Source organism: Semicossyphus pulcher, unplaced genomic scaffold (assembly GCF_022749685.1).
Source record: "Semicossyphus pulcher isolate SPU_LCO1_2020_fin unplaced genomic scaffold, fSemPul1.0.p SCAF_11, whole genome shotgun sequence".
In the NCBI taxonomy this organism is placed as follows: Eukaryota; Metazoa; Chordata; class Actinopteri; order Labriformes; family Labridae; genus Semicossyphus; species Semicossyphus pulcher.
Genome location: NW_027211615.1, coordinates 24,915,860 through 24,930,365, shown reverse-complemented (window position 1 = coordinate 24,930,365; position 14,506 = coordinate 24,915,860). Strand labels below are relative to the sequence as shown.

General features: G+C 38.5%; 1 protein-coding gene across 6 annotated transcripts in view; it reads right to left on the bottom strand.

Moving 5' to 3' along the window:
- LOC138585339 (DNA (cytosine-5)-methyltransferase 3A-like) overlaps positions 1–14,506 on the bottom strand; it is a 66,874-nt gene that overhangs the window by 35,707 nt on the left and 16,661 nt on the right. For 2 of the 6 annotated variants that reach the window (XM_069657634.1, XM_069657640.1), the window contains exons 4-6: positions 5,884–6,007; positions 5,461–5,510; positions 5,233–5,349 (exon numbers count right to left, since the gene is read on the bottom strand). The exons of 3 other annotated variants lie outside the window; for them this stretch is intronic. In XM_069657634.1, coding sequence (XP_069513735.1) covers positions 5,233–5,349; positions 5,461–5,510; positions 5,884–6,007 — 291 coding nt within the window. Of the gene's footprint in view, positions 1–5,232; positions 5,350–5,460; positions 5,511–5,883; positions 6,008–7,888; positions 8,138–14,506 lie in introns of those variants that run through there. One more of the 6 variants, XM_069657635.1, reaches the window with a different exon arrangement.

Below are 14,506 nucleotides of genomic sequence, written 5' to 3'. Positions count from 1 at the left end.
GCGAGGAAAATCAAGAGTTACAACCAGACATGCAACACTGTCTAGATATCTGGGAAGTGTGCTCCCGCAATTTCCGTTTATCACCATAGGTGTCGCCAAAGAGAACGAAACTAAGATCTTCAAGATTAAATGTTTAACTGTGTGTCCTATTTACTGTTGTCCTCTTAAGAGCTTAGTATCTGTGTTTTGAGAAGTTTACATACAAAATGGTTAGTGTTCTATATTAAAGGAAAATATTGTACTTTTTGTTTTTTTACCTTTACTGGATATCTGCAAGTTACAGTTAAAAATGAAAGGCATGCAAAAAGTTGAAAGTTTGGCTTTTAAAGTCTTGATAAAACCAGTGTCTAGTTGGAGCCCCTCTTTATGTTCATGAAGCCTGGAAGTTGTAATCAGCTCATCCACCAAAGTGTGATTTCCCTTCTGAACTTATCAGATTCTGTTTTAATACTTTACACAATTAACTATATTGTTAAGCTTCCTTCCTGTGATTCATTTGTTTTTTTCCACCATATTGTTACATGAATATTGCCTGTGTTTTCGTATCACTTTCTCTCACGACACTCATGTAAAACACACATCACTTGTGGCTGGAGAGCAGGTGATGAGTCATTAAGTGAGAAGATAGTGTTAGCAGGAAGCGCTCTCTCTCTCTCTCTCTCTCTCTCTCTCTCTCTCTCTGCAGCTGTCACATGCACATGAAACAGCCTGCAGGCTGAAGACAAGCTGGTATCAGTTTGACCCACTAGAGTTTGGGTGTGTTGACATATGGTTCAATTATGCATGATGTTTTTTAAAACTATTCTCTTCATTCACAACTCAAACAAAACTGTTTGTACATAAAAGATTGAAAAAAGTCTCAATATGTTCAAGGCCCATGCTTATGCGAAAGCAGAACAGCTTTTTCTCTTCTTGTGAGAAGATAATTGAGGTTTGTGTCCATCAAACAAAGACTGCAACAGAACAAGTTCAAACAAGAGGAAGCTGCAGCCACACCACGCTGCTGCTTGCTCAGTCGGTCTCTCTCACACACTCCTGCTCTACTTCACACACTCTCACTTCTCTGTTTGTTTCAGCCAGCGCTGCCTGTCAATCAACCCTGAATGACTTTCTCTCTTCCTCTCATGACCACACACACATCCTGTATCATTCTGTCTCACACTTTAATGTTCCCCTCATACACACACACTCTACTTCCTTCCCTCTCTAGGTTACAGCAAAGCAGCACAGTATAATTTCCAGAGTATGTTCTCTACACACCAGTTGCCAGATATTAATAATTTTATAAGTGAATGCATGTGTTAATGTTTCTATCTGCATATGATCACAGAAAAATATGATATATTGGCTAGTAGGGACTTTAGAACAAGCTGTTAAGAAAATATGACATATTATTGACTTTTTAAGTCGTAATGTTTATCTTGTTAGTTCCCTTTTCAGACATCCCGCACACATGGAGATACATAAGTATCATTTGGAGTCACATCTCTGGCCCCCAGGTAAAGACAACTTTCTTTTTGCTTTGGGTCTCCACCAGCTCCTTATGCAAATAATTAGCTGTTAAGCTGCTAAATGCTACACTATGTTCATCAGCTGGTTGCTAACTTTGTGATTGATGATGTTTAGAGCTAGGGAAGCAGCACACAGCGGGTTCTTAGATATTTTAGCGAAGAGTTTGTTGATGAGGGTTGTGATATTGAAGTCTTATATTGAAGTTTAAGGCAGACGCAAAACAACAGGTTACATTTATGTGAATCTATGCAGTCACAGAAGTTGTTATATTAATATTAAATACTTAAGTCAAGGATCCAAACCCCCCCCCCAGCCACTTACGACATCTTTGATTAACCACCATCCAAAATCGGTCAAGTTATCTGAGTGTTTAGAAATAATATTTTCAGAGTTTATTCTTTTTTTAATTTCTCATAATGTGGCTTTGATACTTTTTCTAATACATATTATATAAATACAATTCTATATCATCAAATAAGGCAAATTTATAAAGACATTTATTCTAATGCCAGAGTCTCACAAGTATCAGAATCAGCCATGAACATTAACTTCACTTAATATCCCCAGATTTACAGAAATATTACTGAGGACACGACCTCATTTCCTTCAATGGTAGATAAAGACTTGCTTTGCCAGCCGGCTGCAAAGCGGAAATAGATAGCTAATGCCTGCTTAAATCAAAACACAAGAAGACACGAGCCGTTAATTTTAAAATCCCTATTTCTTGCACACAATAAAAATACTGCAAACAGAGCAACTAGAGGTGCAGCTAGAGGAGACTGCACAGTCCCATTCAGAAAATCTGCATTTAGTCAGGCCGTCTTTTCCTCTAGAGGATCACATCAATGGAATTCAGAACCACATCCAATAAGAGTCCCCATCATGTCAGTCTTTTAAGTGTAATGTCAAGAAATGACATGTTGATATCATAACGTTGTCTGTATTGTTTGCTTTTATGACAAACTAGTATATTTTTAACTGCTGTGCCTATTGAATTGTTTTTGTTGTTTTAGGATTCCAACAACATCTGGCAAAATGAAAACGACCCTTTCGGCTAACTCGGCTACATTTACATTTGTTCCCATGTTGATTAATGAGCATTGTCCCTTATTCTTCTTCAATTAAACAACAAAACAATTAAATGGCATGGCTCCACCACAGCCACTGTGTTTAATCTGCAGTGAAAAACAAAAACCCATGTAACAGGGCTGAGGGGCAAAGGGCGGAGGACCACTGTTATAGCGCTAAAATGTCAACCAAAGCATGTCAGACTCAAACTAAGACGAAATCTTTTAAGGAGAAAAAATGGTGCGTGACGAGGCTTTTCAGTCAGAGAAGGGCAAAGCAGCATTCTCACTTTCAATGTCACTTCACCGCGAGTGTTGAGTCACTGCAAAAAGCAAATTAAACTGAAGGAGCCCGGACTGTCTTTCAGCAGAGATCTGTGTGTCTGTTTGGAAGGGAAGTCCACTCCCTTCCAGTGTAAACAAATAAGGTCTACAGACTAAAGACGGGCAAAGAGACTGCAAAACAAAAGTGTGTGACGAATACCGAGGAAATAAATAAATATAATTAGATTTCAGTGGTTTGGGTTTCAAGGAAAGTATTTACAGTTTGACTCAAAACAGACAAATGTTCTTTGTTATAGTACATCAACTAAATACTGCAGGAATTCCAATGTCCAACGCCGGCTAAATTGGCCACAACAACGGGAATCTTCTAATAAGTCATGATTTATTTTATGGACAATATACAGTAGTGCTCTGAAACAAATTTCTGTCATATGAAAAGGCTTATGTAATGACCTACTTACAGTTTGATAATGAAAGATATACTTATAATGTGCAGGGTTTCTGCAGCCTCCACCAAGTGAAATTTAAGCCTTTTTAAAAACCTCTTTGATACCACATAGATTGCAATTTAAAAACTATTAAATTATCATATTAGCCACAGTATGGAGAAACCAGTCAGGACAATAAGGCCTTGAAATATTAATGAGTATATTGCAGTTTATCCAGGACTTCCCAGCAGTACAAAACTATAATTATTAATGACATAATTAATCAAACTAACCTGACGTGAACCTTGATTAGCGGTGTAAAACTGATTCATGGATTCACCAATTAAAAATGATTTATGTAAGCTCCCTCTTCAGATATTATCAGACAATTTAATGACCGGTTATCAGAAACAATAGAGTGTTTCAGAGCGCTTTATTATCAACACCTCTACAGTGACATTACTGGATCTCTGTCATCATGGTCAAAAAAATAACGACTTGGTTAATGCTGCAAAACTCTCACCAAACCTACTCGGTTAGGTTTAGAAAAAGAAGGTGGTTGTTGGTTAAATACAAAATGTAATCGGCAGATGCTACTTGCTAAAAAGACTCTTGCCTAATTTGGAGTTGATGAGCTTGCTAGCTGCCCTTGCTAACAGTGTAAACAGTGTTTGCCACAAGTCTGATTGGATGAAACTCAGCAGGGAAGGGGGAATGACTATACTAACGTCCTTAAAGGGGGTATTATGCTAATTTAAAGCTTCATACTTCACTCTGTGATACCTGTGAAGTAGCTTAGCATAATTTACAGTTAAAAAAACTAATCATGCCTGAAACGACTCAGTGGGCTCTGTCCCTTTAAGAAACCCCGACCCTACAAGCCCACTTTCTTCTGAATGACCAGCTCTCCTACCCCGTGGCCGTGTTTCAGAGTTGTCGCCAAAGAGTAAACTTCACTTTTTTGATTTGAAATGAATGACTGCTGCTCTTGTCCTTTGGAAAAGTAAACACTGATGTCTTTCCTTCACAGCCAAAGAAACACTTTCTCCAAGACACTCTTAACCAACTTGACGAGCAGAGCCGTTGAGAGGTGGAGTGAAAAAAATCTCCAAACAGACTGAGCCTCTGGGTGGGCATGGCCTTGAACTGTAACAGGGGCATCCTACATTGTATACATGTCTTAAAACAGCATAATACCCCCCTCTTTAAGTGTCAAAGCCTACAGGTGGATGTTGGGTGGAGGTGGAGCTTTTGAAAAGCTATATGATTAGCAGCATCAGCACATGAGAGCATAGCATTAAGGTGAACAGTGGGCAGCAACGGCACAGCCATAATTAAATGCGTTGGTTGCATGTTTCAGTTGGCGCAGTATGTCATGAGCATAGCGGTGATTAAACTGAACAAGCTTTGAGGCTTCATTGCACTTTTTAAATAGTAGAAATAATGTTCAGAGGTTAATTCTTATGGCTGTTCTTTTGTTTTATTTGAGCAAAATGAACATTAAACAAAAAAAAAAAACACACAGCATGTATAGTTATATAATCCCTGAGAGGTAACATTTAAGGCGATATCACCCAACACTGAGCAAAGTGCACTTCTGATGTGAAGACTGATATGACTTCTTAATGGGATTTCCCCTTTATGTGACTTCTAAGTACTACACAAAGCAAAGCCACAGCTAGCTTCTAGTCGTTTTTGGATGCTCTACAACACAAAGCATCCATCGACAACTCTAATTCAAAAACAACAAATTCTCAAAGCAGATATTACAGCCAATTAAACCTGAGGAGTGCAGCATGATAAAAAAATTCAACCCATTATATTCTGATGGAGGTGTTAACTTCAGTCGTTTTACTCTGATTAGGCTCCAAAAGAAAATAAAAGCCTTCATGTTACTCAAACTGAAAATTCACACAAACAGAGACCTGTGTCTCTCCCACCTCCATCTTCCAGCGGCTGAGCCATTCTTCTCTCTGCCTCCTGCTGATGTAGTACGGATCTCCAGCCTGGAAAGTCACTCTGGGGACCGGCCTCCTCCGCAGCCTCCCAGTCTCACCCTGCGCACACATACCACACACGAAAACCCCCTTGTTATACACTTACTCTTAAATCTGCTTATACTAAGAAAATGATTTTTCTTCATTTTTGGGAGTAAAAAAGAAACTCACTGGTTTTTTCACCTCTCTGGGGGAGTCGCAGTTTCTGTCGTCTGGCTCGTCTGCAGGAGAAGAAAAGTTACAGGAAATGGCCCATTTGTACAGATTTAACAAGAGCTTTAATGAGGAGGTAAAGTCATGGTTTTCATCACTTTGCCCAGGCATCCATATTCAAAGCTGTAATGCCCTCAGACACTGCAATCTGGAAGTCATTTGAATTTTAAAATTGCAAGTAAACCGACACAAGTGCTCTTAAAGAATTGTGGGTGAAGACGCTTATAAATGATCAATTATTGTAACTTTTCTTATCCTTAAAGCATCTAATATGTCACAGAGTTAGCTGTTGTCGATCTTCTATATTCTATATTCCTAATAAATTTATGTAAGGACAAAGTCATATCATTAGAATGATACCACTTTGTATTAAATCTATACCTTTATTCTTCCCGCTTCGCTCTAGTTTCCGACGCCCGCGCTTCTTGCGAGGTGAGGGGGAGGGCTCCGGATCCTCAGGCGGGGTTGGGGGGGCGTTTGCACAGGGGTCAGAGGTCGCCATCTCCTGGGAAACAGACGGAGCACAGTCTAGGTCTGAGAAAACTGCTGCTGGCCCTTGTCTAGACTCATCAAAGGACTCCACAGGCATAATAACTATACACATACACACGTACAGGCCTTATATACACACACATAAAATTGCTGCATACACACGCAATCAAAGAGCTACTGCATTACACGCACATAGCTATTAGTCTGCCCTTGTTAGTACAATGCAAAGCAGGTACGTCCAGCAGAGTGTCTGCATAGGATCAGTGTAATAAACACCCCTGGCTCCCATTAACACACACACAAACACACACACTTATGAGATGATAAGGGGATTACTATTGATGTTGTTAACAGTTTTTATGATTAATGAGCGCATGCAGGACAAACTCTTCCTGTTAAATCATGCCAACCCCTCATTAAATTACGATTAAGTTACGCTAAAAATAACTCAAAAACATGAATTATTTTGTTTTAAAAGGTTAAACGTATTAAGCAGAAGTATTAAAGGGTAAATATTGCAGTGCACTGTTTGTTTGATTATGCACACAATCCCTCACTCTGTCTCTAATTCAGTGGCGTATGCATTAGCTCACCCGTGCTAATGATGCTAAACTCTGATCCTGCGTGCACTCTAAAAGGCCAGCAGGATTTCTGCGTATGCGCGTCGTAAACAGGAGAACTGATTTTATAGATGGGTTGTTAAAAAGCGGAGAGCAAGGGGTGAATGTGGAGCTCAAAGGGGACGCTAAAGCTAGCTAGCGCTAACAAGCCCACAAAGGCTGTAATGAGCAGGTGAGAAGGCCTGTAAAAGGCAGAGAACACAAAAGGTGACAAAAAGGGCCGCGGGCCAAACTTAACTACCTGAGCACACAGTTTGAACACGGGGTACTTCGACAGGAGCAAGGTTTGGGTGAATGGTAGATTTTTTGGAGGTTAATGGCGGAAACATTGAATCCATAGACCACATATTATATTTTGCATAATGTGTGCTTGGCATTTAAAAAATAAGAATCGCAAGACGCCACAGTAAGTGCATGTATAAGGACTTTCATTTGCCTCTACATTAACCCAGGTCGAAAAGTTAATGCAGGATTAAGCTCTAAAATGCAGCTGGGTTTTATACGACTCCACTCTGCATATCGATGGGAACTCGACCCTTTAGCTCTACATTTATTTTTTTTAATGACAATACAGCGCTTTATTAGAGTTGGCAGCAGATAATGCCTAACAGAAAGATGCTGCATATAAGTCTCAATCAATTGTCCTTAAAAATGTGCCATAACTGTGTAAATGTATATGAATAATGCAGCTATTAGCGGAGAAGCTGTATATGTGAAATGCAACATGATCAAGTGAAGAAAACATTGAATGAACTGCTGAAATGATTAAAGTGATTTGGCTGGAAAATAAAATACATACTTCTGTTTAAAACATTTCACAGATTGCAAAAAAGTAAAAGACACAAAACAATCAAACAATCTGAGTTAAGCAAAAGACTAAATTCAACCACTTGTCTTAAGTGGTTGAAATCAGTATATAGCTTGCTATGCAAAAATCAACCATGTGCTTTAAATAATATACACTGTGGATTATTACTGCAGTAAATTAGCTCAGATGAATCTTAAAACTGTGCACACAAAACAAGAAAAATCATGGCATGAATTAACCAAGATGAAAGTTTCTTTAAAATTAAATTAAAATGAATGCATCGGTGTCTATCTAGTGCACTATCACGTGTCCCTGATGTGAACACGTGGCTTTAACATTCATTGTTTTTAGCACTGAGAAATTAAAGCTGCATTAAGCAATGTTTCTTTAACATTAGGAGGCATAAAGACTCTGATTCTACATCAGCTCCTACAGCTAACTTTTAAGCAAACAACTGACTACTTACACATTCAGCAGAAACAGAGGAATCTGGACTCGCAGTCATCTTTTTGGTCACATGTCGATTGTAAATGCAATTCAGCCCTGGTTTGGTCCACCAACTTCTGAGAAAAATATCTGGATGTCTTTGGATTGCTATATGTTCGACGTCCTTCAGCCACTTCGCCTCTCCGCCATTTTGCGCTAAACAGGAAGTGTACAAGCGGCATGTCTGAGCTGGTTGTACACTTCCCTTGATGAGAGCAGGTGCATGTGTTGGGTTTCATTTAGGCCAGGAAGCAAAACTATGATCTGAATGCAGTTTCAGGCTGCAGACTACAGTGATCATTCACACTACAGGGAGTCTTTTGATGTCACTTTACATGATATTGCTTAATGCAGCTTTAAACTGAGAGAATTCAGCTTGAAGATTTGGACAATCAAGCCCACTGTGCATCAAGGTGCAGATAACTTTTAACTGTAGTTATTAGGGTTAAACTCTCACACAAAAGACACCTCCTATATGTGTACACTGTGTGCTTATGTTGTCTTTCATCTTTTCAAACCACTCCTCACTGACCCGTACTTCCTCCTCTCTCAGCCTCTAACCTTGATCTTGAATTGCGTGGAAAGTACCTGACTTTACTGACTCTAACATAAACTGCATGCACGACGTAACAAACCAACCGGGGGCAGTATTTAGGATGGGTTAAACTTTGATGATACCCGAGGGGAGGCTGAAAAAAGAACAGGATGTTGCAAACAATAAAACAATAGTGCCCCAGCAATAATTAAAATAAGCAGCCACAGTAACCTAATAAAGCAAATAAATGTGTGAACGCTTGATTTATAGAAGAAGAAACCATGTAGCGTGAAGTATTAACAAACACAAATACACAAGAAGAAATGTCTTTTGGCTGTTTGAATAATGAAGCAGAAACTTGTTAGCTGTTTTTTTTGCCAGCTCACACTCATGCCTGCAGATAGCTACTGTTGCCATGTTGGTTTTAGCAGCTATCCCTAGTTGCTACACTAACTGAGTTTTCAAACTATCTAACAAAGCAAAGCAAATAAAGACTAGTCAGTAACCTCCCAGAACAGAGGTAAAGGCGATTGATTATTTTACAATTGCTCTCTAATGATATATATGGGCTATATTTTTTCTTTTACCAATAAAAGGATAAAGTAGAAAAAATCACAATGTGTGTTAAGAATGCGTCCCAAGTAGAAACCCCTGTGAAAAGGGAGGAGTTAGAATGGCCAAAGCATGGCTATGGTTACTTTCTGTCGAGCAGTGAGGTTTGTAATCTGACGCTCTGTTTTTAAATTATTGTAAGCCATAGTTGAAACAGAGACACTGTAATTTTATAAGCCATGTCTGTGGTTTTACAGTATTGCAGCCCGTTATTAAGGAGGTTTAGCTGATGTTAATGTTGGTCGGGTCTATCGGGAGAGTTTGTGGTTGGATGGATTTGATTTATCCAAGACACAGAACATAAAGCAAGATCAGCAGAAACGTCACATTATGGTCTTTTAAATGAATGTCTTGAAACTTTACAATTAGAGCTAAATATGATTACAGAAACAAAAAAAGGTTTGTTAATGTCACTTAGCGGTATTTCCACCAGAACTCAGAAGTTTCCAGTGTTGTTAGCCCAAAGTCAATGTGATTTATTCTATTATCACACCGCTCATGTGTCTGAACTGATAATTTATTCATCAAAATAGTTTACCTTTGACTAATCGTTGCAACTATTTTCTATTACTTTGTCAAATGGCGTAAATCACTGATGGAAGGCTAAATTCTTTTAACAGCTTTATAACCCAACGCATTCCAACAACAATAAACTACATCAATGGCCTTGAAAGGCAAATATTTTGCTCACTGCTGACACAATCATGAAAGACACCAAAATGTTATGCACAACCTCGTTATCTTGAAGCACATAAAAAAATCCCATGCAACACTTTGCTTATAAAAGACTCCCAATGTAATGATTCAGTCAAATTTTCTTTTACACTTATCTGAATTCCGCGACAACCTACCGGCACATGATTTGTTATGAAGTTAGTTGAATTTAAACACTGTAGAGAGCTTTTAGGTTAAGTAATACAGGACCTCAACTCAAGCACACTTACTTGCAGCGTTTTTGCAACATTACACTTCTTTGACTTTTGGCCTTGGGAAAGTTACTTTCAATCTACAAGCAACAAACAGTGCAAACACGACCACAAGTTTTCCACAAGGTCTCTGTGACCTTTGAGGTTTTGGCGCAAAACTGGAACACCAAAAGAAACCAGAGAAAAGTGCATACATGCCAAGATCCAACCGAAAATGATGAACTTATGCTCAGCCCAAGTTACGACCTTCGGTTTTACATGACATTTCTGCTAATCATAGTTCAGCTTTACTTCTGGATAAAATCTAGTCATTAGGGTGCATAAAAACTTTCATTATTTATATCAGTTTAAATTATAGTAGTCCTGTAGTCCGACTGTAATTCAAACTAGTCTGAAGAGTTTAAGCAAAAACCACAAGTGCGACACACACATACACACACGCAGGCTTAAAAACCCACCAGCTGCTCCACACATGGTTCCAGTCGCATGAAAAAAGAGAAAAAAGGGTGAAGGGAAGTGAGCGACACTTATTCTTACTTATAGCTTGACTGTACTGAATATAAATACTGAACCACAGCAAGAAGCAACAATAGTGTGAAGGAAGATGAAAAAAAAAAGATGGATGCTTGAAGTTGTTAAGCACCATGAAGCTTATCCACTTATCCATGATACTATCATTACAGTGATAATACTTTATGTGTGTGTTCAGAGTCTTTGTGTGTGTGTGTGTGTGTGTGTGTGTGTGTGTGTGTGAGAGAGAGAGAGAGAGGTGAAGGAGTGAGCAGAGGAGACAGAGGAGAGACAGTGAGGCTCGCTCCCTCTCTGCTCTCTATAGTTAGTGTCACTGACAGCTCCACCCTTATATACACACAATAGATCTATTCCTGGATACACTCTACTGTGTGTGTGTGTGTGTGTGCGTGTGTGTGTGTGTGTGTGTGTGTGTGTGGTAATGAGTAACATACTGTCTGCTTGGCAAGCAGATATATTTTCTGCAAGCTACTACTTGGGATAACACATTTAAAATAGTACTATCATCATCATAATTAGTAGTTGTAGTAATGCCAGTAAGCATTACTACTATGGCTACTAATACTACTGCTGTTATTATACTTCAACAAATAGGGCTACAATCTTTACTATTTCTACTATTACTCTTAATGCTATAATACCTTCACTACCAATGCTATGCTACTATTAAAGCTAATACCAGTGCCATCACTACTGCTAAAGCTACAGCTGCTGCTACAACTACTACTACTGCTACTTCTAGTGCTTGTACTAGCTGTATTATACTTCGACAACAAGTACCACTACTTCTACTACTACGTCTTAATACTACTTGCTATTACTGCTATGAGATGTATTACACTACTGCCATAAATGCTACTAGGACTGGCTAAAACTACTGTTACTAAAACTTGTATCCTACTATGACTGCTACTACTATCATACTACTGTTGCTACAACCACTATTATTCAACTACTGTTCCTGCTATTTTTAACTTCTATTATACCCCTACCCATACCTTAGTCCAAATATGTACGTAATAATACTGCTACTATCAGAACTTTAACTGCTGCTGATATATAACGACCCCTACTACTTCTATTACAACTACTCCCACAATACTCACAACACTGTATATCATACTACTTTTACTGCTACTGCTATTACTCACTTTTCAGCGCTACTAGAGGTATAAATATTACTACTTTACTACTTTTACCAATACTGTTGATACTACTGATGGTAAATGGACTGTACGTATATAGCGCTTTTGTCATCTTGCGACCACTCAAAACTGCTTTTACACAACATGTCACATTCACCCATTCACACACTGATGGCAGACACTGATACGTGAAGTGCCCAACATTCACACACTGATGGCACAGGGAGCAAATTGAGGTTCAGTGTCTTGCCCAAAGACACTTCCACATGTAGACTGAGAGAGCTGGGGATCGAACCAACAACCTCCCGTTTGAAAGATGACCGACTCTACCACTAATGCTAATGCTACTACTGCAGTCCTACTACTCCTGCTACTATCATCAAAACAACTATTACTGCTAACTATCACTGTTACATTTATACAGTATAAGCACTAAGACTGGGGCTATTCTGACTACAATAATGATATAATGACCAAAAATTATGCTACTATCAAGACTGATGCTTCTACTACTATTACTTCTTTACTAGTGCTGCTAGTGCTATTACATTAATACCATTAATACTACTACAACTTAAACTACTATTTCTACGACAACAACTATTACACTACTACCACTGATTCAGCTCATATGATGGCCACTACTTCTACCACAACTAGAACTGCTTTTACCAAATCTTCTGCTGCTTATATCACCACTAAGACCACTAACACAACGACAATAATTTAACCGCTAACACCACCATTACTACAACTACTGTGATTATGTTACTACAACTACTAAGTTTAAAACGCTTACTACTAATATTATGTTTCTACTAATTCTACCTGCATTTTAAACACACACATTAGCACTACTTTTACTACAACTGCTACAAATCATTTATCAAAACTACTACATCTACGACTCCTATATTTCTACCGTGCTGCTATGATTTATGGTGTTTTTACAACTACGACTAAGAGAGCAGAACACGCACACATGTATTTTATCTGCAGCCTTGTGTGTGTGTCACATGCACACAGTGGCCTTCATCTTTTTGTGTGCGTTGTGTGTGTGTGTGTGTGTGCTTGACGAGACCCACATTTATCCTGCCTACCTTGTCAGAGCTCAGACATCAAAGCATGATCAGACCTGCTCTCCTGCACACATGAATGCACACACAGACACACAAACACACACACACACTTTCAGAGTAGCTCAGTCCTTTCTTTCGGGGGGTTGTTTGATCAGCTATATTGACTTGCTGATTCCACCATAGAGTTCAGTCAGCACAAAGACACACACATACACACAAGGTGGGCGATAAGAGGATGAATGGAGGGAGAAATGAGTAGGAGAGGAGCTGTCAAATACCTGAAGATCAGAGAGAGTGAAGAAATATATATAGCATGGGGTATGTACAGTAATAACGCAGCTCATAGCTTAATACTGCTGGGCTAAAGGTGACTGGAAGGTTGCCAGATTGAATCCCCCAGTCGAGCTCACACAGAGCAAGCAAAACACACCAGCTGAACTTGGAGCAAACTTTACTAACATTTGCTCATAAACATGCAGATTTGTACAGTAAAAACATACATTAGTACCTGTGCAGACCTGAATGTGACCTTTTCTCCACCATAACCTCTCTGTAGCTTTTATTACCTGCATGTGAAGTTCTCACTGCATTCAGTATTGAACAAATTAAGCAACATAACTGATCTTTCTTTGCAAATTTCTATGTTATGTTGTTATTTGAATGGATGTTGAGTTAGATGTAGTTAGGTTTGTTATTTGTTTCTGTCTATGTAAAGGTCTCCATGACTTGCACAGGATTAACAGATACATAAATGCACTGCAGACACAACTGATTCTCTTTTTAGTTCTAAAGACTCTTTTGAAAAGGCAGGCACTGATGCATCATGAAACCAACTTTAAAATCACTCAAACAGGATTTGAAAATGTGAAGAAACCAATAAAAAAGCTTTGGTGTTCTTCAGAAGCTCCGGCCAAACAACACAGAAACAACATGGATGTTAAAACAAATATTTGCAATATCTTTCAAGACTCTCTACAACCCTTTCTTCAAGCAGCACAACAACAGCAGGTACCATGAGTTGAACTGGGAAGTTTAACTGTTAGCTTGTCTTCTAAGCATTCACAGCTAAGAAAAATACATTTTGGATAGGTACAGAGAGGAGGAAAGGTTGTGAAAGGCTGTTTTTTAATCTCTCTTTTCTTTGCAATTGACACTGGGTGTTTATTTGGGTATTTAAAACAACTAAAATTGTCCCTAAAACTTGGGTATGTCGTAGTATAAACTAGATAAGGGGTAGGAATAAAAAATATATATTCTTCATCCTACTACTTCTCAAACATGTAGTTTGCTTTGTGTAAAATTTTGCAGTAGAAATTGTTGAATAGATTTACTTTTCATATTTTGATGATTTTTGTCTATTTGGTGTTATTAACATGTTCGGAAAACAAAGATATAAATCAATCAAACAGTTCATTTAGTCATCCTGCCGCCTACCTTGGTTTTCCTTTACAAATATTTTCCAATAAAGTCACTTTGATCCTGTCTGATTTTCCTTTTTGACTTATTTCAAACCTCCTTTTCTAAGAGATATTACTTTGGCGAGTACACAATTATCATAGCACATAGAGCGTAATGCCAAGTTTATTTCTAATAAATATTTTTGCCTTAACTTCAAATCTGAAAGTGGTCACAGCAAATATGTGGAAAATGTGTGGGATGAAGTCAAACTCACAGATGAAAATGAAGACAAGACTATGAAGAAATGAAGCCAGCGTTAGATGTTGGGGGAGATTGTGTGCAATGACTGTTCAGCCCTGCAACCAGTCAGTG